Raw genomic sequence first — 23,523 nt, forward strand, 5'->3', positions numbered from 1 at the left:
TCTTTATTTGTAGTAATTTATACGTTTTTTGTTTTTTCGTTGTTTTACCCTTTTGCTGACGTCGAGAGAACATAAAGCCTTTACGGTAGTCCGGACTATTTTTTATGCCGCACCCATGTAGTTTCCGAGTTGGAGGCACTGGCTGATATTTTTTCCAGCGACTATCCTGACATTTGCTCATCATGAATTCACTGTTGGTCTAATAGAGATCATTAAAAGGCAAAGGGAAAATGACTCAAAATCATGTGTCTGGGATGGAAACGTCCGCCATCTCGGTTCTGAAGCGGGCAGTGGAGCTGGACCAGAGCGGCCGCTTCCTGGAGTCTCTTGTCTGCTACCAGGAGGGGATCCAGCTGCTCATGGACGTACTGAAAGGTCTTCCTCATTAATACAGTTGATACAGTCTTCAACAAAATGTAACTCAGAGGGTGGACCGTCACTTTGAATTGTGTTGTGTCCCTCTTGTCAGCAGCAGTGAAGGATGAGTCAAAGAGGGGCCACTACAGGGACAAGATCAAGGGCTACATGGACAGAGCAGAACAAATTAAAGCTCATGTCAACCAGCTGAAAGAAGGTAGTCATCACAAATTAAAAACAGGCTGTGAGGCAAAACATCAACTCTTGCCCCCTATTTAACCCTGCTTTTTATTATTTGTATTCCCATTTATTATCTAGAACTGCAATAATGCAGAGTCGTAACAAATGTACAGTCACTCAGTCCCACAAGCAGGATGTTGCAGAATGATTTGGTCATTTTTAAGTGCACTGAGGGTCTTATATTATGTCGATGGTAATCCAGATTGACCCCTGATTTTCTGTGCAGCAAGTGCTCTCTTTTGTTATTTCACTAAACAGATAATGTGCACGATTCAGTTACATTCATTTATGAAAACAAAGTCTTTATCTTATCGTGGAGGCAAAGAACTAGTATAAATTTTTGATCCATTTTAGTTGATGTTATCCTCACCGGTTGCATTCATGTCTTTTTACAGATTTAATGAAATAAAATCATAATTTAGCGGTTGAAATTGTAGTTAATTCAGCATTCCAACCACTGAAGGGTGGGGCTTGGTTGGAGCAGGCTTCTTTCTCTACACCCTCCTCTTCTAAAGCCTATTTCCTGTCTTTTGCTGTTTCTCTGTGGGGTCAGATGGGAAATACCACGAGCAGATGAGAATAGCCGAGGACGCTACTGGCTACAGCTATGAGGTTCTGTTCAAACCGTACATCAGCAGCGCCCTGACAGAGGTGTGGGTGGAGGACCCCTATATACGACACATTCACCAGGTCTCCCTTTTCATTACTGGTTTATCGCGAAGAAATCTTTTGGATTACTTGGTTCCTCTGTGCTTGATTGAGGACTAGAATATCCTTTACTAAGTAAGTGAGAACAACACCAAATTTAACTCGATATGCAGTTGTCATGAGGGTGTTCAGGGTTTCCATCCATTCATCCATTTTCTACCACTTATCCTGTTGAGGGTCATGGGGGGGGGGGGGGGGGGGGGCTGGAGTCTATCCCAGCAGCCTTTGGGTGTGAGGCGGGGTTCAACCTGGACAGGTCACCAGTGGTTCTAGGTTTCTAAACTTGATTTTTTTTATTTTTTTTTGAAAAGAAGATTCCTTTGTCAAAATCTTGTCAACACGCTGCATGTGACTACATTTATTTGTGTTTGATCAAATGATCTCATGCATGTACATGGGCCTCTCCCAGGTTCTTTTAAGTTTGTAACTCATATCACTCTCAGATAAGCTGGAGTTTCTATCTTTTTTTTCCAAATGACTAAAAATAGCAAATTTGCCCTGACATCTGGTCCAGTTAGGGTGAGTGCCAGGCTGAATACAGGAAAACATTTGTCAGAAGAGTCAGAAACTGCTCACACACAGCGTAACCCCAGTATGTTTTCTCTGCTGCTGGGCTCATCACAGCCACCGTCAGATCGCCTTCTTTCCCCAAAGTGCAGACCAGCACTCGTCTGCACTTTGGGGAAAGAATCTGATTTACTTGTTGATGAGGTTTGTGTTTGATAAAGCTATCGTAAGCTTTTCAAACATATTCGATGGACCAATTATAAACCATTTGAACGTTAGAACCCTGCTGAGTCTGCAGTTAATGACTCTTTATTGTCAAACAACAAACAAAAGGTTTACTGGCAAAATGAATATTGGCAAAATTACTGAATATCAGAGATGTGATTTTTGATTTTGACAAGTACACTAATTATAATCCAGCTCTGTTATTGTGTGTGTGTGTATATATATATATATATATATATATATATATATATATATATATATATACACACTACAGCACATATATATATTGTGTATATGTATGTATGTATGTATATACACAATGTATATATACATACACACATACATATATATATATATAACTATATATATATGTGCTTTAGTAATATATATAAATACATATATATATACACACTACAGCACATATATATATATATATTGTGTATATGTATGTATGTATATATATACACAATGTATATATACATACACACATATATATATATATATATATATATATATATATATATATATAGTTAAATCAGCATAAATCAGCATCATCTCTTGTTTGACTAGAATATTTATTACAAGTTGTCGTAGCTTCTGAATTATCAGCATCTAACAAAAACGTCCCTCATGTATTTTGTGTATTATCTAACTTTTTGAAAAAGTCTACTGAATGTGATAACTCCACGAGAAAAACTCACCATATTGAATTTATAATAAAAGATAACTGAACTTTTAGTTTTCTAAACTAAAAAACAAGATTGTTTTTATACCTCTGTGGCTCACCTGCATTTAATAAACCTTAAAAACACGCAGCTGCGAACAGTCGCCCTCTGAAAGCGCCTCCACACCCCCCAGCACCACACTAACACATAGTGTCTTTATCACAGTTGTACAACTTCCTGCGATTCTGTGAGATGCTGCTGAAAGCGACCTGCAAAGTGAAAACCATCCATCTTCTCACTTCACAGGATGAGGTGGGTTTATTAATAACAGGCCGTCGCGTAGCAACCGTAGCAGTCTGGCGTTTTGAGTCACCTCCGTGTGTAATTGTTGTGCAGGCGGACAGCCAGCAGCAGAGCAGCGCGCTGGCTGAGCTGAAAGACAGTCTCAGTTCTCAGGGAGTAACTCTGGATCTGCAGTACTCCTCCACCATCCACGACAGGGAGATCAGGTAGAGCAGCGGCAGCAGTGGCAGCAGCGTTCCTATTGGCTTTTCAGGTTTTTTTGAAAAATTATTTATTTACTGGTTTATTTTGTGTTGCAGTAAACTCAAATGAATGTGTTTACAGATTTGACAACGGTTGGATCATCAAGATAGGGAGAGGGCTGGATTACTTCAAGAGACCTAAAGTGAGACTTAAAATCATTAATTGTTCAACCCTGAATGCCTGTTGACTACTGACTTTTGTTTGTAATAAATGTAAATTTTGTCCCACAGGGTCGATTCTCTGTGGGATATTGTGACTATGACCTCAGGCAGTGCCACGAGACCACAGTAGATATTTTTCACACCAAACACACAAAAACTCTGTAAGATTCCTGAATCTGAAATTCTCTTTTTTATACCTTAAGTGTCTTTGTTTACTGACCGACGTGCTTCCATCTGCTGCTGCGTTTGAATCGTCTTCACTAAATGCCATTTCTACTACGGGTGTTACAGAATGTGCTTTAATCACAGCGTTGATGCTTTTATTCAACTAGTTGTGTGATGAAATATTTTTTAAGTCTAGAAATAACAGTTCATCTTCATGTGTAAAATATGATTTTTTTTTTCTATGACTCTTTCTCACTTGTTTTAAAAAGGGTGGTTTGTGGATCTGCCTGATTTTAGCACCATCTGAGGAAAAGAAAACAATATTAAAACTATATCTATAATACCCGGAAGCCTCTATGTGTTTTTCATTTTATTCCGATTTTGAGCTCATCCAGTTGCCTGCAGTACATCCCAGATAAAACTTGATATTTTGCCCAAATTTGGCCCACATCAGAGCCAGAAGTGCCAAACGTGGCCCAAATGAGGCCCAAATACGACTGCAATCTGGGGTTATCGCAATATAAAGTAAGTTTATTTAAAAATCTTGTGATAGGCAGTTTATTGAGTTGGTTTATAATTCTTAGATACCTTATTAAGTATTACCCAGTGATGTACTTGCTGGGCTAGTTCCTTTTTATTAAATGTTAATAGACGCTCAACCAATTGAGCAAGGTTTGAATCCCAACACCCATCTGAGTACTCATTAACAAAGGTACACCGGGATGCCGTGATGAGGGAAATGGTTTTGGCGGTCAGTGCTTGTTCTCACCTCATTGGTGCACAACATTTTTGGAATGCCTTGAGGGAAGTCTTTCAAATGTGCCACAAATTTCCACTGGGACTCAAGGATGAAGTGTAAAGACTTTGGTGGTCGAAGGTCATGGTCACTGTGTCAGGTGCACATTGCTGAGCCTCACAACAACAATGCAGTATTTCTCATTTGTCCCCCATTTTCATCCATTTATTTATTTCCATAACATTTTCTGCCTGTTTGTAATCTGCTCGTGAAAAACTGGCCAGGAACAGGTGGACACATGTTCATACATCAACTCCCAGCATTCCCACGAAGAGCCCGCATAGAGGTATGTTGTTAATATTTAACATTAAAGTCCAACTTTTTTTTGTTTCAGAAATATAGCAGGAATGTGAGAAAAGACAATGAGTGTATGGCATCTTCAGTGTTTGACATGGGTCAGTGTGACCAGCGACGCCCCCTTGTCTGCCGGGAGGGGTCTCATATAGATCCAACTAGAGAAACGATCTTCCTCGTTACATTTTCATGGGAATATATTTGAATGAATTATAACCCACGTGAGTTCAAATGCCGCGCTGATCGGATTATCTATCGGCCTTAATCTGGATATGCGCAGTTCTCATCCGCATGGCATCTGACAGGAAGAAATTATAATCCATCATGCAACAGAGATGAATGTAGCAAATGTCTGTGAGAGGACAAAGACTCTTAACACAGTGTATGTGTCTACACGTCCACGCCTATAGGACAACATATTACCTCTAATCACGTTCTATGATAAGATATACTTGCATGCTGTTATTGCCCTTTATTACCTTCAGTCCATGAACGGAGGAATTAAATCAAGTCACAGCGTAAACTCTTATGTCACTACGGCCTGTTGACATGTTGCACGGAGGTTTGTTGCATGTAATCCAGATGTCGCCGGCTGGGTTTATACCCCGGTGGAAGAGATAAGGATTTATGTGATGAGGAGCCTCATCAGCATCACATCCACACAAAAATGTGGATGCAAAGGTTTAGTTTCCCCTCCCCATGCCGCCCCCCTCCTCCCCCCGCTGACTCTAGCCTAGTGGCCTACATAGTGCTCCTGTCTCTGAATTCTGCTCAGTGGGAACATTCAGGAAAGATCCATTGACACTGGGATCATTCAGTTAAGTGAAAAGAGTCTTTTTTATCACAATTTATTTTATAGTGTTCAGATATGCCCTTTTTAAGCTTTATGTTTGTTAGAGATGAAAAAAGAGGAAATATGGGCCTTAAACGCTATAGGCCAAAAGCTGTCATGTGACCATTTAAAAAAAAAATATTTGGTGTTCATGCATTTATAAAATTCTGCCAGAGATACAAACACTTCTCCATAGTTTGCTGTAAAATTGTATTTTAGCCTGAAAGCCTCGCAAATTTGTGTTTAAAATCTGCATATCTTGAAAATGGTCCATCCTGGAATATTGTTTTAATTTTCAAACTTTCACTTCACACACATGCACACACGCACACACACACACACACACACACACACACACACACACACACACACACACACACACACGACACACTCACACACATAGATGAACTCCTCTCTGTGATTGTCTGAGGGCAACCTGGTGTAATGTTTAAACTGTGAGCTTTAATTCCGGTATGCCTGTCCTCGTTCCAACTGGAGCTTTATTTTTTTTTCTCCCTCTACTCTCATTTCTGGGCCTAAAATCAGGTTAGCGTTTTATAAGGAGCTTAGCGCAGAGGGCCACAGTGTGCCACTAATGTAATAGAGTCTCTCTCTCTCTCTCTCTCTCTCTCTCCTCTCTCTCTCTCTCTCATTCTATTCTGTCCTCTTTTCTCTTTGTGCATTTGCTTACCCCGTCATGGAGTGACCTTCTCTCTCTCTCTCTCTCTCTCTCTCTCTCTCTCTCTCTCCTTCCAATTCTCTCGCTCCCATCCCCTCTGGAAGTCCCCCCCTCTCCGTCTGCAGATGTGGACAACACAAGCCTGAGGTTTAAACATCCGGACAGTCAGAAGACAAGTGGATACAGAGACGAGGAAGAGGAGGACACTCAGTACGATTTTGTCCTGGATGTTTTGTCTGTGAGACAGAAACGCTTCTGAATGTCAGGTGAATTTTGCATTGCACTGTGCTGCATGGGAAGTTTGTGATTAAGATGCTATTGTGGATTATGGTGCTGTGAAATCTTACAAGGATCTCTCTGCAATGTCAATAATCCCTGGGATTAACCTCTGTTTCTGTTGAAACTATAGAGTAGCTCTTTGGGTGGTAGAACTCTGCCTGGCTCTTGAGTTTTTTTCTATGCTGAGCAACTTGCAGCTGATTGAAATGGATTGTAATGTCTAACATGAATAGCATGTAACATTTGGAACCCTTTGAATGTCACATTGCACTCATATCCCTCTCTACATGGGCTGCATGTAATTTAGATTCAGCTGCTGATATGGGAGGTGCAGCGTGGACTTTGCATGTAACCTGACACATCTAGTCTTTATCATTCACCAAAGCTGCACACCAGCACGCTGTTGACTACTGTTCCTAGGCTAGAAAATGAGGTGTGCAAACAGAAGGCTGTATTCATGCCAGGCAGACAAGTATTAAAATTAAAATGAACAACAACCATAAAGAATCTTGCGTCAGCTACCAGAAACATAGCAATTGCTCTTTTCACAAACAGCACCATGAGATACTGTGTTTTTATATAACTTCCCCCAAGTCGTATTTCAAACCGGATGTTTCTTTCTGTACGGTCTTCTTCTAAATGTTTGATTACCGTATACGGTCACCACACCTTAATGCAGTAAAAGGTTTGTTCTCTTCCTGATAATACCAGTAAACCTTTGAACTTCAAGTGCAATGTCATATCTTCCAGTTATCACAGTTTTCCATTATGTGCAGCAGCCGTAGATCAGAACACAGTGGAGCATTCACACCCGGTTAAATGTCCTAAAGTATGGGACCACAGCCTCAAGGGCAACTCTTCAAACCTGTTTGTGTTGGGTGCTTCCTGTAGGGATCGAGCTGATGGAGTCTTCCTCTGGAGACATCAATGACAGCACTGAGGACATTCCAGGTAAGATTCTGTATCAGTGTATTAAGGAATGTTGCTGAAGAGAAAATGAGGCTTTTACAAAAATGAGCTATTAAAACAAAGTACATTGTCAGCATGTACTTGCAGCAGTTGTTGTCAATGATTGATTAGAAATATAGCAGGGACTGCACATATGCTGGCTGACACACAAAAGATTATCAGTGAGTGTGTGTGTGTGTGTGTGTGTGCGTGCGCGCAAGCGTGTGTGCGTGCGTCTGTGTTTGTGTGTGTGTGTGTGTGTGTGTGTGTGTGTGTGTGTCCGTGCTGCAACTTTAATCCATCTCTATCTCCATTAGGACGTAAAAAATCTAAACTGAAGTTTTTGAAAACTCGTTTCTTTGGGAGGAACAAGCGAGCCGGTGGCGAGGTAAACACCAAACTAAGCCAGTCGGCCAGTGACATCACTGCAGGAAAACAACTTGGATCAGATGAAGATTTGGTGTGAGTCATCACATGATAGCCAAATTGTACAGTAAATGTTGCAGCTGAATTTATGTTCTGATTTCTACTTTTTCAACTCAGATGCTCTCAAGGCATGATGGGATCCCGGGCATTGTCCCACGACAGTATCTTTTTGTCTGACGAGGTTCTGACGGATGCTGATGAGCCAGTTAGGGTTCTATCTCAGGAGAATGTTCACAGCAAGATCAAAGCGTTGCAGGTAACACTTGAAATAAGGCCTGTTTTTCTGTACTGAGCCTGTATCCATGACTCAGGTGCTATCCTGTGCTATCACAGATGAAGCTTCAGCAACAGAAGTTGCATTTGGGCCCGCCTCCTCTGGTTCTGCCAAGTAGACGCCAAGAGGATCTGGGTAGCTGCTCAGAGAAAGGGGGTCTTCCTCACAGCCCTGCTGAGATCTCAGCAGGGGACATCACAACCCCGGGCACCCTAAGCAAGGTGATTTATCATCCTACTTAAATACTAAATGTTCAGTTTTAGGATTAGTCTATTCATTCAGGATGTGATTTATTCATGAGATGAGATTAGATGTGGAATTTGATTTAATTTAGTTTTGAATGAGACGGGGTACATCTTTCCTTTGGTCAAAAAAAAATCCACAAAAATTAACAACTTCTCTGAGTTCTTACAACACTCATGAATGTCTACTGAAGATGTCAGTCTTTAAAAACAGGTCACAAATGTGCAGTTTATCTTTTTCCAGGATCAGTCATGTTCTAAAACAGATGGACACTGACGGCTTTACAGTATTAAACTGTATATTTGTTTGGGTCACAGATTAATGCCCTTTAGTGAGGATTTGAGCAGCAGGATGGTGTATGGTGTACTCAAACAACTGAACTGACCATGTTTATTGTAATGAAGGAACATATCATTGAATGAAAAGTGCCCCCCCCCCTCCTCCTCCCAAAGACTGGGTGGTGACGCACAAGTAGGTCGTAGGAGATTTTATGTGTGTCACCAAATCACCAAATTCCCCAATTGTGTATCTTCAGAGACTGACATCATTGCTGTGAGTTATTGAGAGTTATTTCAAATATATTCTTTCAAAATTGCTGGTTAAAAGAAAATGATGCATAATGAGGAACATTCAGTTATGCACAAATTCAGATAAGTCATCATCTAAAGCCTGTTGTGAAGAGAGTGACAAAAGAATGAGTTGTAAAACCCAGCAGAAAGTTAGTGTTGTTAATGTCTGATTCCCTCGTCTCATTCAGCGATATAATTGAAAGGGTTTTCAGTTAAATGTTTGAAATTAGGTCAGTCAGAAATAAGACGTTAGTTCAGTCAATTCTGTGCTTGGGAAATTCAAAGCGTTTATGTGTGCTAAAAACCTGCGGTTGCTAAAAACTGGCTAATCAAGATGACAAACATCCGCGCCAAACCCTGAAGAAGGATGAAGTTCGTTATGGTGATGCTGAGTCAGGCCTTGGTGGTGTCATTTGTTTACCACTTGGTTTTATTTCCGTTCTTCAAACGATTGCGTTTATGCTTCAGATTCACAAGTGGTAGATGATCTTGCTGAACAAAACATTTAAGTCTCATAAACTTTTATTTGCCTAAGAACCTGTCAAAAATCCAATGTAAAAATCCCTTTTGATTGAGGCTGGGCATGCTAACTCGCATTTTGGCCTAAAAACACATTTCATCCCTGAAGTATTCTATTGTGTTGCAAGTTTTTGGTCATTTAAAAAAATCAGTCTCCAGACTGGTAATATGCTCTCAATAGTTTTTGACAAATCATCCCTAACCTCTAAACATTCAGCCAGTTCCATTCACTTTCTCACAGTGTTAACAAAAGAGAAAATAAATTTGCCCCAAAAATGAATGGGTTCTTCCTTGGCAAATTCTCCACCCTTGGAAATCAGTGCAATAGTCATAAAGTAATTCTCCCTAATATAAAAAAAACTGTCGAAGAACAGCTGTGGTTATCGCTTATTTTCAGTGTTACATTATGATTTTGGTGTGGGTTTCTTCTCAGACCATGTCCCCGCCATGTTCCCATCCACTCTCCCCCATCCTCAAACCTTCAACGACCAAATCTGTCCCCTCCAATCCCCGTCTGTCCATCCTTGAGTCCCCGTTGGACTTCAGTTCCCCGGCCCAGTTCACTGCCTGCCTGGATACGTCTGCAGCACGACACCGAATGTCTGTCAAGCCCAGAAACCAGAGAGCCAGCAGCAAGAAGAGACTGATTGCTGTGAGTGAATAGGATCTTTTAGCCACCTTATAAACTCTCATTAACAACACACCCCCTGCACTTCTCTAACTTGCCTGTCTCTTTTTCAACAGCCACAACTGGAAACACTGAACAATATCAACCGTCCGGAGTCTGTGAAAGACGAAGAGCAAGAATTTAGTGTGAAAGATGATGTGACTTTGGGAGAACAAGGAGGGACCAACATTCCTATTAAAGTGTTCAAATCCCCACAGCAAGAACTGATGACATCAGAGGCAGCACCCAAATCATCAGGTTTAACTGTGTCCCAGCAGGATAATGTTCTCTGTGGGAGATTTTCCTCTGTACCCTCCCAGGTTCTTAGAGTTAAGCCTTACAGACAAGGAGACGTGATGAGTGAACGGCCACATTCATCCTTCATACAGTCAGAACTGAGGGAAAAGGGAGGTGGGCCAGGCGATTCTGAGACTCAAAGCAAGTCCCATGACAAGAGGAATACCACAAACAAGGCTGGAACAACTGATATAAACTCTAGAGAGGTCTCCTCTGATCCGATCACTGCAGGCTTTTGCTCAGTGGTGACACTGAGGTCTTCCTCCGTTTCCCAGCAGGTAAAAGATGAAACAGAAAACAGTCGAGGAATAAAGAGAGCTGCTCCAGGATCTGGATCCTTCCATTTCTCTATCACCACTTCCAAAAACCAAGAAGGAGAGAGACCACGATCAAGTAGTTTTGTAGAAGTGCTAGAACAGGCTCGGAAGAAGACAGCAGGAAGAGCAGAAGATACAATCCAACCTAGAGGGGGTGCCATCACTGTGGGAAGACTGAGACAAGAGCCCAAAGGTTCAGTTCTTCCATGGAATAAGCAGGATAGTGAGAAGAAAGTGGAATCAGTGACACCATCTACAGGTGTAACTACAGACATAGGTCCTTCAGAAGTGGGAGAGGTGGAGAGCAACCGGGAGGCGGTGGAAGAGGCAGTGGAAGCAAAAGAGGAGGTCCAAGAGGAAGAAGGGAAGACGGTGTTTGGTTTTAAACTACGCCCCACATCTCAGTCAATGAGATTTTGGTCAGATGTCCCTTCCAAACCACATGGAAAGCCGCCTTTAAGTGGGGAGCAATGTGACAGACAAAATACACAGAAAATAAGTGATCATGCCAACGACACGTCTAAAAAATCACCAACAAACACTTCTTGCATACCAGCCACCTCTGTGGACGTCAGACTGACAGGTAAGTCTCTGAATCGCAGGCCCTCTTCTGTTGAAAACTTACGGAGACAGTTCACCCAAGAACTGTATTTTATCTTTCATGTATTCACAAATCAGTGTCTTGAACTAACAAAGATTTTTTTTCCCCTCCTGTACCAGCATCATACACCTGGATAAACCAGACATGCACTGCACAGGATGATACTCTTTAGAGTTTTAAAACAGATATTTTTGGACAATTTTCTGTTGTTAATAATTAGTCAAAAGGGCTGCTGTTCGCTTTAAGCTAAACATAGCACTGGGTCTTCCTGCATCCTTTCTGCACAAAGAAGTCATGCAGGATGTAAAAAACATCTTTGTGAGCTCAAAACAAGTATTTGTGAGTACTTGAGAGGCAAAACACACTTTTTGGGTGGAGTATTGCTTTAAAATTGCCACTGAGCAATCTTTACAGAAGCCCATGGGTTTAAATATTACACAGATACTGAAACTGTAACAGTAAAAGCGGGTACATTGTCTCCCTGGAATGATAAGACTGATCACCTTTGTTCTCATCAAAATGCAGAGCAAGCAACCTTTATAATACTGCCAAATGATTCCAACAGATCTGTGTCACTCATTAGACCCAACACTATCTGTCCATCCTCTTCCAGGGAAGCATAACTCTCATGCTACCATCAGTCCTTGCACCCTGCCTACAGAAGTCCAAACAACCACCTCAAACACCAAAGAAGTAGAACCTGTCCTCGCAGCTTCTCAGGAAGCCCAATCTGCCCCCCAAACTCCCTCACCTGAGGTGTCCTGGATGAGTCTAGCAATTGAAAAGACCAAAAGCATTCACCAGCTTTTCACCAGTAGATTTCCCAGAGACTTTTCAGATGGGCAGGCCACAGCACGACCACAAGCACAGCCAACGAATCCAGCGGAGACATCAAATCAGGCCCAAACACCAAGTGTGAAGTTACAACAGTGTATTCCGCCATTACAGGCTGCCAATCTGTCATCGCTCAAAGTGGAAGAAGTGCAGAGCCAATCACAGACTTTCAAATCCTCACTTATGGCAACTACAGTGCAACAGAGGACATCATCAGTGTGTCCCAGTTCATCGAACACCTCTAAAGAACCAGAACTGTCAAAACAAATCAACAAACTCCAAATGCACATTAGTACAACTCAGCCTGTTTCAAACAGCGTGTCACAGCCGGCTATACAGACCAATCCATGGACAACCCAGTCCCCCTTACGCTCTTTTCCACAGCGAGACACTACATCTCAGTTGGGACAAATCCATCAATCCCTTACACAGTCATACCTTTCCTCGGACCGGCAGCAGTATCCTCGGAGCAGTCAGGGCCCCCTCCCTGCCAACCAGCTCAAATCTGTAACTTCACCTCCGATCTCCACCACATCATCAGCTGCAGCTCCTTCTCCAGTATCTGCCACAGGAAGAGCCGCTGCACAGGACAAAGACAGCCCATCACCGTTAGGGAAACGACCGGTTTGGGCTGGGTCAGTTAGCGAGAAGGCTGCCTTTTTGGAGAAACGGGCCGAGTGGACCACTGGAACCAAGGGGGTTTGTGGTACTTCTTTGTAACTGTCATTTACATGTGAATCAATTACGTGAAAAATTTGGTGACGTGTTGGTCAACGGCTCCAGTCTCCTTATAATTTCCTCGCAATTGTGAAACATGTTGTTCTTTGACATTATTTCAGTTTTTATAAGGAACCATTATCTCCTCAAACCACGGAATTTACGTTTTTGCAAAAGCCAAACAGAAATGGTGTATTTTCTTGGACTTTTTGGTATGGTAATAGTTATTTATGTAATGTATTTGCATTTTACATCAGAAGGACAGTCTGGCTCATTTATGTGTTTTATAACTTTTCCAGTTTGAACAAGCTCAGATAAGTTTGAGCTACTGAGCTGGTCTCGCTCTGCATTGCAATAAACAACTGGGGGAATTATATTTAGTTTGTTGTTATCTCAAATTAAAATGTTTGTGAATTACTGAGCTCGCGGCAGGATAAAGAAGATGTGGATTATACCAGAAAATGCACTTGACAGTTTGTAAATGCACATTTTGGGGCAGTTTTTTTCTGCTGATGTTAGCATCCTTCACTGTTGGCTTGAAGCTAAAGAGACAAAGCTGGCTGTTGTCGTACTCTGGAATCACAAAGAAGTGATGCAGGAGGAGGAACAAAATGTGTTTGTGAGGTCAAGGCATTGTGGGTACTTGAACGGTGTAGCACCCTTTGGGTGAAGAATTACTTTAATGTTGGTCTCTGATACTGAGGAAAAACTAACCTGTATGAGGCTTTAGCTACGCTGGCAAAACTCATTAGTTGGATCAATTATTGTTGTGCTTGCTTTTTACAGGATTTGTAAAAAGGAATGCTGAATGTTACCAGATTTACTCTTTACTCTTGTGTTCTTCAGTGTACCTGAGTTTATATCTAACTGCTACTGTTTTTTTTTTCAGGTAGAACTGAAGAAAATAGATGCCCAGATATCAGGTGAATCCCCTGCTTTGGTTCAAAAATCTCAAAGCAAATTCATCAAACCAGAAGGAAGACCGGGAATAAAACTTGCAGGTTTGTTGACTCTCTTGAAGAATAATTGTAGAGATAAAACTCAGTACTTCAATTTGCTGCAACATGACAAATGCTTTTCTTTCAGAGTCAAGCCCCACCAAAATTCCTGACAGGCCCCTTGAGGAGAAATGGCCGCGTAAAAACATGGGGTCATCGCCGTCATCTCTGTCACCTCCAATGCCATCAGCATTGCAAACCATGTCTGACAGTGATCAGCCATCTTGGAAGGAACTGGCTAAGAGGAAGTCAAGGGCCTGGAGTGATAAGACCATGGACTGAGAGGCAAAACAGACATTTGAATATGGCCTATTAAACAGACCTACACCTGAATCTTACATGGAGGTTGAATTTACAGTGGGACGATCAGTGAGACTGTTGTGTTTAAATGTATTCAAATGTGTTGTATGGTGAAGTGCTGTTATTTTTGAAAGAATAGAAAAGTTTATTAAAATTCCCCTCTGCCACTTCAAGATAAAGGGTATTTCTAAATAATGTAACAAGTGATTCAGCCTTTCACGCTAGTGTAGGTTATATAGTAGCAGGTTTCTGTGTTCAAATATAAATATGTCTGAGCTCAATGAGATGTTTGGTGATAAAAATTAAAATGCAAACCAACTGAATTTACTTAATTTTTTAACAAGATTAAACGACAAACGACAAAAAGACGATTAAAAACAGAAAATAAGTCTCCAGCTTTTATCGAGTGAATGTTGAAGAGCACCAAGTGTAATATTCCATACACTGACATCGGATGTGTGCAACTGCAATCTTTTCCTTGCAGAATGAGAGGTAAACATGTCAGGTACGAACTCACTTATTTGGCCTAAAGACCCACCTACACCTCTTTTACCCTTGAGCTGTAATGAAGATGTTACTGTTTGGAAATGTCACAAAGTGATGTGTTATACTTCTTAATATACTTCTTATGTTTTAATCTAAATCCAGCAGGCACAGTTCACCTTCAGGCATCAGTCACTCCAGCGATTCAAAAGTAGATTCAGAAAAATGAATAAACAGGATAAATTCTATCTAATGTCAAATATATAATGTACTTTTTTTTGCTTAGTAGGGAGGGATAAAGTCTGTTCTGGAGTTGGATTACATTTCTTCCTTTCTTTTTTTACACAGATGTGAAACAGGAAGTAAGAATCAGTCTGCACAGGTTTTTTTTTAATGCATTCATATTGTACAGGTTTGGTGCAAAGACAGAGAGGTCACAACTAGCTAAATACAATGAAAACACAGGGGAGGTAAAAACAATACTGCAATCATTGTTTAGATATTATCAACACGGTGGTGCAGTGGTCAGCACTGTTGCCTCACAGCAAGAAGGTTCCAGGTTCAAGTCCCGGCTCCAGCACAGGATCTTTCTGTGTGGAGTCTGCATGTTCTCCCTGTTCCTGTGTGGGTTCTCTCTGGTACTCCAGCTTCCTCCCACAGTCCAAAGACATCATGTGTTGGCCCTGTTATGCACTGGTGACCTGACCTCTCAGGGATAGGCTCCAGATAGCCCCCCGACCCTCAACAGGATAAGTGGTAGAAAATGGATGGGTATTATCAGCAAGGTGCTAGCAAATATGTTAAAGTAAGTGATTATGCAGAAGGAAAAGAATGTGTAATTTTGTCTTTAGCATGATCATGATAAACACATGCATGGATCTGGGTGGGCCAAATAAAAAGCAGGCCCACCTGTGCATGTGAAGAAGAGGTTAAATCTGGCTAAACAGGACAGTTTTTAAGACCTCGGGACACGTCATGTAGACATGGTTTGACCTTCACACTTCCGTATGTTTGCTATCAGGAACGGTTCTTGATAAACCCATGTTAAGAAGCCACTTTTATTATCATATTCCATAAGACCATCTTTGGTTTAAGGTTAAGGAAACAAAGGTTATAGTCATCTGTGAACTGAACACTTCTGTGGGTGGACGGGGGAAATGTTGTATTTCAAACTGAAATGCCGATGAGCAGAGGGGCTTCTTATTCGTGCAGCCCGTCTATCAAACGTAACAGTCCCTCGGCGTGTCGCTAGAGGTCGCTGAAGCTCGGCTCCTCGTTACTCAACCTCCTCGTGTTCTGAAGGCTCACGCACGTGAGTATGTAAACAAGCGAGTAACCGTGGCGGCCATTCTTCCTGCTCAATGAAGGCCACCTACTTCTACCTGGCAGTGTTTGCCAACATCCTGTGTTTGTGTCAAAACTACACCCTGAGGAGCTCCGTGTCGTGGGCCGTCTCCTCTAACGATGTAGTGGAGGACGCGGACCTGTCAGAGGAGGTCGCCCCGGCGTTGCTAGTGGACGGTGCTGGGCTGTGGAAGCAGGCGTATCCGTCCTCCAGCGTCCTCGGGGACAGCGTGGAGAATCCCGGGGAGCTGGTCAAGCCCGAGAGCGAGAATGTGGCGCAGCTGTCTTCTCGTCTCTTCTCCTACCGACTGGAGAAGGTGAAGTCTACCAGCAGCACCCCTCCTCCGCACCAGGAGACCGCCAGGACAGCCAGATACATCGCTCACTACAGTGACTGGGGACACCTGGCCACCATTTCAACCCAGGACAAGGTAACACATGAGGGGGGCCGTCTGTGTGTGTGCCAGGTCCTGTCTTCTGACATTATTATTTTGCTGCTGGAATCATAATTCAGAGACAGACAGACCGTGCTAAGACTCACTATTGGTAGAAGGCTATTAGGGGTTGTTTTGTTTTGTTTTTTTGTTTGTTTTTCCTTTTAGTGCATACCGGTAAGGGATCCACTGAATAGTCATTTGACCTATTATCAGTTCGGATATTTATCATTTCTCATATTCGTGGCATCTACGTACTTTTATGGACTGGTCAATTGTTTGTTTTTTACACATTAATGTACAAAAAAAACTTGTTCTGGGTAAAGTCTGTGAATATTTATCTTGGAATTTCCTTTTTAAATTCAGTTCAGTCAAAGTCTGCTGGAAAACTACTTTAATTTTAATCCTAAAAGCGTTTAGGAGACAAGAAATTATTTAAGTGTCACAATGATATTTACATCATTTCTAAAGATTGTTTTGTCTACTTGACAAGTGCTTATGAAGGTATCTGGAGGAGGTGGCGGTTACATCCTCCTTATTTATAATACTGGCTGTTTCAAATATGGACACCAGTTAACTATTTTGGAACAAAACAAGCAATATAAATATACAAATTGGAGCTCTGAAGATGTTTAACACATATGTTCATTCCCACATTTCTGGCTTATGGGAGAGAATGCAAGTGTTTTCAATATGGTGGTTGGCTACCTTATTTTAAAAATCCACCACATGTAGAATAAAATGGTTAAAATGCAATTGAATTGGTTATTGTCACCGAAATAGGCAGAAGAACTTCAAAATTGAACTAATTGAACTTCTTTAAATTACTCTATAGAAATGAGTATGCTGTCTTCTCCCCCAGATCAAAGGTCTCCCTTTTGGGAACATCTTCTCAGTCAGTGACGGACCGCTGGACAACAGCACCGGAGTCCTCTACTTTTACGTGACTCCGATGGACAATACTGTCACAGATCTGAAAAGTAACCCTTATGCTTCCCTCACATTCTCAGAGGCTGAGGGGGAGTTCTGCAGGTATGCATATTAAAATGAGCTTCTGGTCCCTTTAACCCCCTTTAACAAAGCTATGACACTCATTCTGCATGTGAGTGTTGAAATCGTGACATGGTCTCATGTGTCTAAAGGCAAATGATGTATGATCCAGAGGATCCCAGATGTGCCAGGCTCACTCTGACTGGCAAGATGGTGGAGGTGGCCCCGGAGGAGCTTGCGTTTGCAAAGGAGGCAATGTTCTCAAGGTATTTGAGTCTGATTTACTGGAACCATGCTCCAAGAATTAACTTGCATTGGGTGATTGTTTCTGTTGGCTTCCCTAATATAAACTCATTTCTCAAATAGAAAGTGGTGTTTTGCTCAGGTGCTGTCGCTGCACCCTGGGCTCTGCACCGCCACCAGTTATGACTTGCCTGCAGAAAAACAAGCGAGCCAGAGCATTAAAAAAAAATTTTTTAAAAATCCCTGTGTGAGATTAATTAAGTATTCTTATTCTTATGCTAAGTGTCTGTCTTGGTGGAGGAGGCTCCCTTCAACCTAACCTTGAACTGAATATGTTGTTCCTCTGCATTCATACCGGTTAAATCTAGCTCAGTGTATTTCTATAACTCACCGTGTCTCTCAATGTTACTCTGTTTTATTAGACATCCAGTGATGGCAAAATGGCCAGTGGGACACAAGTGGTTCTTCATGAAGCTGGAATTGATCCAGGTCTGGCTGCAGGACTGGGTTGGAGGCATATCACTTATTCCACTGGAGGAATACTTTAAAGCTACACCCTTCTGAGAGTATTACAGCACCGGCATCACATCAGCCTAAAATGATTAACAAGCAGCACCATCTATACCGCAGATGTCACGACATTCAGCGGGAGAAAATGATCAAAGTAACATGCCAGTGACATTAAGCAAACTTTTAACAGATTTTGATCAGTTTGTGTCCTTCACACCTACCTGTTCTCTGTTGCCCTTCATCTCGGCCTCTCGCACAAGCTTGGAAAACTTGTAGTATTTGGCACGTGGGTATTTTACATCCAAACTCGCAAAGAAAATGTTACTCAGTGTATTCTTTCTGATAAGATGATTTTACGGATTTTTATTCAAATGTGTGCCTGTTTGAACAATAAATGAATGTTAGCACAGACAAGAATTGTGCGCTTTTTGTAGTGAATTATCAAATCTTACAATTATATGTAATTTTCAGCACATCGCAGTCATTATCCTGTAACAAAACCCAAGTATTTTTTCAATAAATGAAAAATGCATTTTACACTTAATTATTAATACTGTAAGAGTCCATAGATCACATGACATGGAACCATCCTAAAAATGTCTTTTGCATTTAAAATATTAGTATAAAATATAGAAAGACATTATTTGACATGAGAGCTTAAAGGAAATTCATTATGACCTAATATTTTCAGAGAATGTAAGAGGCAAACAAAAAAGGAAATTAAGGAAATGTGTCCTTCCAGTATTACTACTAACCCTGATTTTGTGTCCCCAGGTCACATGACAGTGATGCTATTAAGGAAAATTATGTATTTATATGAAAAAATACATTTTGCACCTAAATATTAATGACAAAAAAGATGTGCTTTGTTATTTTGGTCTTGTTCTCAAAAAGGTCTAGCAGTGATTTGGAATCCCTTGGTCTCATGACCTAGAAGTTACTAGAAAAAAATATGAATTTTTGCATAGTTTGAAAAAATACTTCCTGCTTTAAAATATTAATAGAGAATAAAAGATGTGCTAAAATGTAAATGAAAGAGCTTTGTGCTTTTATTCCTGTCTACTACTAACATCTGGTACTGACTTTAACATGAGATTGACCCCCCCCCCTCAAAAAAAAAACTCCAAAAGATGAATTTTGATATATTTGAAATTTCATTTGCCAACTCATTTAAGATGTAAAGGGAAAATATAAAATTTTTCGCCAGACCGGACAAGTGTGCCAAATTTCAGCGAATTTCATGCATGTCTGGGGAGTTACATCAAGTGTTTTTTTGGCGGCGGAAAAATAATAATTTATGCGCATATTGTGCGCGCTCATTGACAGCAAGAACAGTAGTACCAGGTTTTGAATAGGTGTGTATGTGAAAACCGGCTCCGGGGCGTCTGGCCGAGCTGCCTCATGGGTGTTGGGTCACATTGTTTACTGTGTGTTTTTAGTGCTGCTAATGTGTTGCTCTGCCGAGCAAACATAATAGGGTCTTCGCTTGAAGTGCCTTCTGGCTCAGGCCCTAAAAAATAGCAAAAGCAAGGGGCTTAATTTAAGTCTGGTGCAATAGGAAGTTATTGATAAGGAGTTCTCATACAATATGATGTAGAAAATAACGAAAAGAAAGAAAACGGGCAATTTTGAGGTATACTTTGTGTTTCTTGTTTCTTGGAGATGGCTCCCACAACGCCTTATAATCCCGCCACGCTTCATTCCCACTAGATGGTGGACTTTCATTTTGTTAGAAACGAGGCGTCGTTGTTGAATGGTGGGAAACAAAAGTTGCCGTTGGTCACACTAGTAGCTTCCGGTATTTTCACTTGGAAAGATAGTGCTCAAACCTCACACAATTTCCAGTTTACCTCTTTCACGTCAAGTTTTTCCATGTAAATTACAGACATAATTATGGCGCAATGGTGAATGACCCACTTTCAAATGTAAACCTCGCTACAACTGGCGTCGCAGTCCAAGAAAACAGATGTATTAAGCATCGTCTCTTACAAGATAGAGAGCATACCATCGTTCTGTAGTCAGAAAGATTGAAGTGTTATTTTATTTTGAAAGTTGTCACAGGAAGACCGCCTGTTAACTGTAAAAGAGGTGGACATTAACTGGTTAGTAAAGGATTCAAGTAAGGAAAAAGGCACCTCAAACGGTAAATATTGAATGCCTTAAAGTAGACTCAAACAACTACACGTTTTAGGGCGTTTTAAAACTAATTTTGAAGGCTCTAAATTGTGAATGAATTAGGTTACAGCGAAAAAAACAACATCCTTTCCTCCAGTTGCTTATGTTTAGGTAACGGTTTATCCGTCGCAGAGTTTCAACTAAATGTTAGCTTGGTAGCTAATTGGCCAGCGAACACGTATTTTGACGCAGCCGGCTGATACCGAAAGTAAAGCTCCCTGGGTTATATTGACGAGGAGACCCAGTGTTCCGCTATTGGCATCGTTAGTTAGCAATGCGCTACCCCACTGTTCACTTGCCACTTGTAACGGACTCAACGTGATTTAAGGCGTAGCCTTGCAGATAACGTTAGAAACCGACCAGCCTATCCCAGACGGTCAACCCTCTCACTCGAAATGCCTTCCACTTGGAATTTGTAGCCAGAAGAAGACCGGCAGTGATGGTTTGTCTAGTCAGCTAGCTCGTTCTACCGTCACCGACAATGTAAACTGTATTGCTCCGGAAGACAGTTGACTCGTGATCGTTAACCGTTGGACGGCTCAGGGGGAGCCAGTTACAGTCCTCGGGACACCGACAAGAAAAGGCGCACAGAGGCTGAGGGATACTCATATCTAAGAGAGCAAAGGTCCATGTAAGCGGGAACGCTATACCGACTGACGCCCCCATATGCCCGAGCCTGCGCACGTCTCAACCCCCTGAAGGCAGAGCAAGAAGGAGGCAGGGAGGAAGCAGCGGCAGCCCCGGGGTCCCCTACACTCAAACGAGAGGATCGAGGCATCGCTGAAATGAGATGAGGCTCAGAAATGGAACTGTGGCCACTGCGATTATTTTCTTCACGTCTTTCCTCAGCTTGTCCTGGTACACAGCCTGGCAGAATGGCAAAGGTAGGTTGAGAATTTTGGTCACTATACAGACGTATGAGGTGTGACTTGCTTTCAGAAGAGGAGCTGGTTGAGAGGCCTGGTGGTTAACAAACTGGTAGACATCAAGCTGACGTGGGTCCAGCAGCATGTCATAGAACATCAGCTTTTGTCGTTTTCTTCGGTTTGCATGATCAGGTAACGTCAGTATGACATTTATTACACGCAACGCACATGTTACACAGGGTATCTGGTGGAACCGAGTGGATTTTAAATAGGATTATGTTTATTGTTTTATTGAAGCATCAGTATTGCCACTGATGTATGTGTTTCACAGCTCTCAGCATGGCAGATACGCTGTCAGTTCTCATCTCCCCTCACACATCATTGCTTAGCACCAGTTGTGCTTCGGTTAAACTAGTCTCTCATCAGCTAGGGACGATTTAGTTTGACCCTAGCAGTTGTAACCACCACACAGCCCATTACTACTTCATGATACAATCCCAAACCATTTAATCTTGTGAAGAAATGTCATGCGTTTTCATCCTATCAATAAGCATATTTTTTCATGTCAATCATATGAGGTCACCCTTTGTACACAACTCTGAACAGGGTGCAGTCTGTGTGGGCAGGGTCACGAATGTCGGTGACTTGTTATCAGCCGAGTGTAAAATAATTTCAGCCTTTAGATAAAATCCAAGGCTTCATGTCGCTATTACGGTGATGTTTATCAGCTTTATAAAATACTTCTGGCTTGGAGCAGGGTGAGATAAGTACAAAGCTTTAAGAATATGTTGGCAAATGATAAGCAAATGTTGACGCAAGTTCTGCGCAACTGCTAAACCTGTTGATACCAAACTAAGTCAGGACAGAACAATTGGGATCAGGCTCTCCTACTACCAGTACATTGGCTATTGGTTTTCTATAAATTGGTACAAATCTGCACCCACAGTTGTTGTCTCTCAGGCGAACATGATTGACATATGAGGGAATTTAATTGTGTTATGGAATGCTTTTGCTGTTGAGGAGAAACATGAGAGAGAACAGGCCCAATGAATGAATGTTTGTCTTATTTGTCCTCTTGTATTCCTTTATGCACAAAGCAAAAATAAGAAACTTCTATGTGACATTCATCAAAGATGTACTGACCAGGTAAGCAGTACTGTACTGCTCACCTGAGTATTTTGATGGATGCACCTTGTGGGCAATATGCAATTAGCACATGGAACCACCCTGAAACACTCTACAAGGACAGCTTACTCATATGCCATGTACTAATCACAGAACTAGTGAGAGATAATGTTAATATCAGATAGAATAAGAAAAGACAGGAATATGAAGGTAAAACATACAAGAAAGATTTCTCCTGTCATTACATTTTCTGTATAAGTAATCTGACTCATTAAAAAAGGGAAATGAGATGCTGTCAGATTTCAAGGGCATGTCTGGTGTGAGTTGCATTGCAATATCATGCAGGACACAGTAGGACATATTGCACTCTTTTTCAGGTGTTTATGAAAACTTGCCACCTGCTGTGTCCCAGCAGCCAGCAGCTGTTCATTATACGAGTGCAAATTTCTGGTGACCGGCCTCCTCCTGCTGGTGTTTTAATATACACATCCTCTACACTGTGAATAAACGAGCTGATTTATGGAGATGTAAGGGGCAATGTTGCTCTGAGGTAGTAGCCAGCTAGTAAATGAAGGGTCACGTTTTGGATCCTCGCTTGTACTGTATGTCGAAGTGTCGATTAGCAAGATCCTGAACCCTTAATTGCTCCAGATTAATAGGTTGGCAACTTGAATGGTGTGTGTATGTATAGGGTGATATTTTAAAGCATTTTGAATACCACAAAGGTAGAAAAATGCCTTATAAAAATGATTCAGTTTACATAAATGGTTATACTTAAATTATATGGATCTTCTACTTGTCCACCTAAGTTACAAATAGCTGGTTAAACCGTGACATACAGGAAGTGTCTGGTATATTGTGGGGGGAAAAAAAAATTCCAACCCTGACTTTGCCAGAACAAGAGAACAAGTGTCACTAATAAATGCTGTGTATTGTTCAAATGTCCCAGTAAGCCATGAAAGTCTGCCAGCCAGCCAGTATGAAGAAAAAATTTCCTCCCAGTGAAGTTTTCAGCATCTGGGAAATCCCACAACCAGAGTTTTTCTGACTTCTGTACACTTTCCTGAAGGGCTTTAGTGTTCTGCTAACTGGTCCACCAAAATCTCATTTGTTGAGCAATCGCTGTGTCAGTTTTATCAGGAGAAAAGTGCTACATCAACAGCTGTTCAAGATTAATCCATTATTTCTG

General features: G+C 41.5%; 4 protein-coding genes across 8 annotated transcripts in view; all 4 read left to right on the forward strand.

The window, feature by feature from the left end:
• Nucleotides 1-106: 106 nt before the first annotated feature.
• mitd1 (MIT, microtubule interacting and transport, domain containing 1) lies at nucleotides 107-3,916 on the forward strand. Of its 3 annotated transcripts, none has more exons than XM_086221247.1 (7): nucleotides 107-375; nucleotides 470-574; nucleotides 1,151-1,287; nucleotides 2,928-3,014; nucleotides 3,099-3,211; nucleotides 3,330-3,390; nucleotides 3,479-3,916. In XM_086221247.1, exons 1-7 carry the CDS (start codon nucleotides 231-233, stop codon nucleotides 3,572-3,574), a joined length of 744 nt encoding a protein of 247 aa, XP_086077373.1. In that variant the 5' UTR covers nucleotides 107-230; the 3' UTR covers nucleotides 3,575-3,916. The 3 variants fall into 3 exon arrangements, with proteins under 3 accessions (XP_086077373.1, XP_086077375.1, XP_086077374.1); XM_086221249.1 differs by having other exon boundaries at nucleotides 1,151-1,248; XM_086221248.1 differs by having other exon boundaries at nucleotides 473-574.
• Nucleotides 3,917-6,140: 2,224 nt separating this feature from the next.
• Nucleotides 6,141-14,824, forward strand: cracdla (cracd like a). Of its 3 annotated transcripts, none has more exons than XR_015118732.1 (10): nucleotides 6,141-6,441; nucleotides 7,346-7,405; nucleotides 7,720-7,864; nucleotides 7,946-8,084; nucleotides 8,162-8,323; nucleotides 9,867-10,085; nucleotides 10,178-11,297; nucleotides 11,929-12,855; nucleotides 13,756-13,867; nucleotides 13,953-14,097. XR_015118732.1 is itself a non-coding variant. In XM_086220368.1 (10 exons), the coding sequence occupies exons 1-10, from the start codon at nucleotides 6,435-6,437 to the stop codon at nucleotides 14,144-14,146; spliced, it is 3,078 nt and encodes a 1,025-aa protein (XP_086076494.1). In that variant the 5' UTR covers nucleotides 6,142-6,434; the 3' UTR covers nucleotides 14,147-14,823. The 3 variants fall into 3 exon arrangements, 2 of the variants coding, with proteins under 2 accessions (XP_086076494.1, XP_086076495.1); XM_086220368.1 differs by having other exon boundaries at nucleotides 6,142-6,441; nucleotides 11,929-12,848; nucleotides 13,953-14,823; XM_086220369.1 differs by lacking the exons at nucleotides 6,141-6,441; nucleotides 7,346-7,405 and having other exon boundaries at nucleotides 7,735-7,862; nucleotides 11,929-12,848; nucleotides 13,953-14,824.
• A 1,092-nt stretch (nucleotides 14,825-15,916) lies between these two features.
• On the forward strand, nucleotides 15,917-19,183 carry creg2 (cellular repressor of E1A-stimulated genes 2). The gene is made up of 4 exons (XM_086221250.1): nucleotides 15,917-16,422; nucleotides 17,288-17,457; nucleotides 17,568-17,681; nucleotides 18,081-19,183. Exons 1-4 carry the CDS (start codon nucleotides 16,009-16,011, stop codon nucleotides 18,220-18,222), a joined length of 840 nt encoding a protein of 279 aa, XP_086077376.1. The 5' UTR covers nucleotides 15,917-16,008; the 3' UTR covers nucleotides 18,223-19,183.
• Nucleotides 19,184-20,234: 1,051 nt separating this feature from the next.
• mgat4a (alpha-1,3-mannosyl-glycoprotein 4-beta-N-acetylglucosaminyltransferase A) overlaps nucleotides 20,235-23,523 on the forward strand; it is a 32,543-nt gene continuing 29,254 nt past the window's right edge. Inside the window, exon 1 of the mRNA XM_086220371.1 lies at nucleotides 20,235-21,227. Coding sequence (XP_086076497.1) covers nucleotides 21,134-21,227 — 94 coding nt within the window. The 5' untranslated portion in view covers nucleotides 20,235-21,133. The remainder of the gene's footprint in view (nucleotides 21,228-23,523) is intronic.

Source organism: Aulostomus chinensis, chromosome 12 (assembly GCF_037954235.1).
Source record: "Aulostomus chinensis isolate RoL2024-O1b breed Wild chromosome 12, RoL_Achi_v1.0, whole genome shotgun sequence".
Classification (NCBI taxonomy): domain Eukaryota; kingdom Metazoa; phylum Chordata; class Actinopteri; order Syngnathiformes; family Aulostomidae; genus Aulostomus; species Aulostomus chinensis.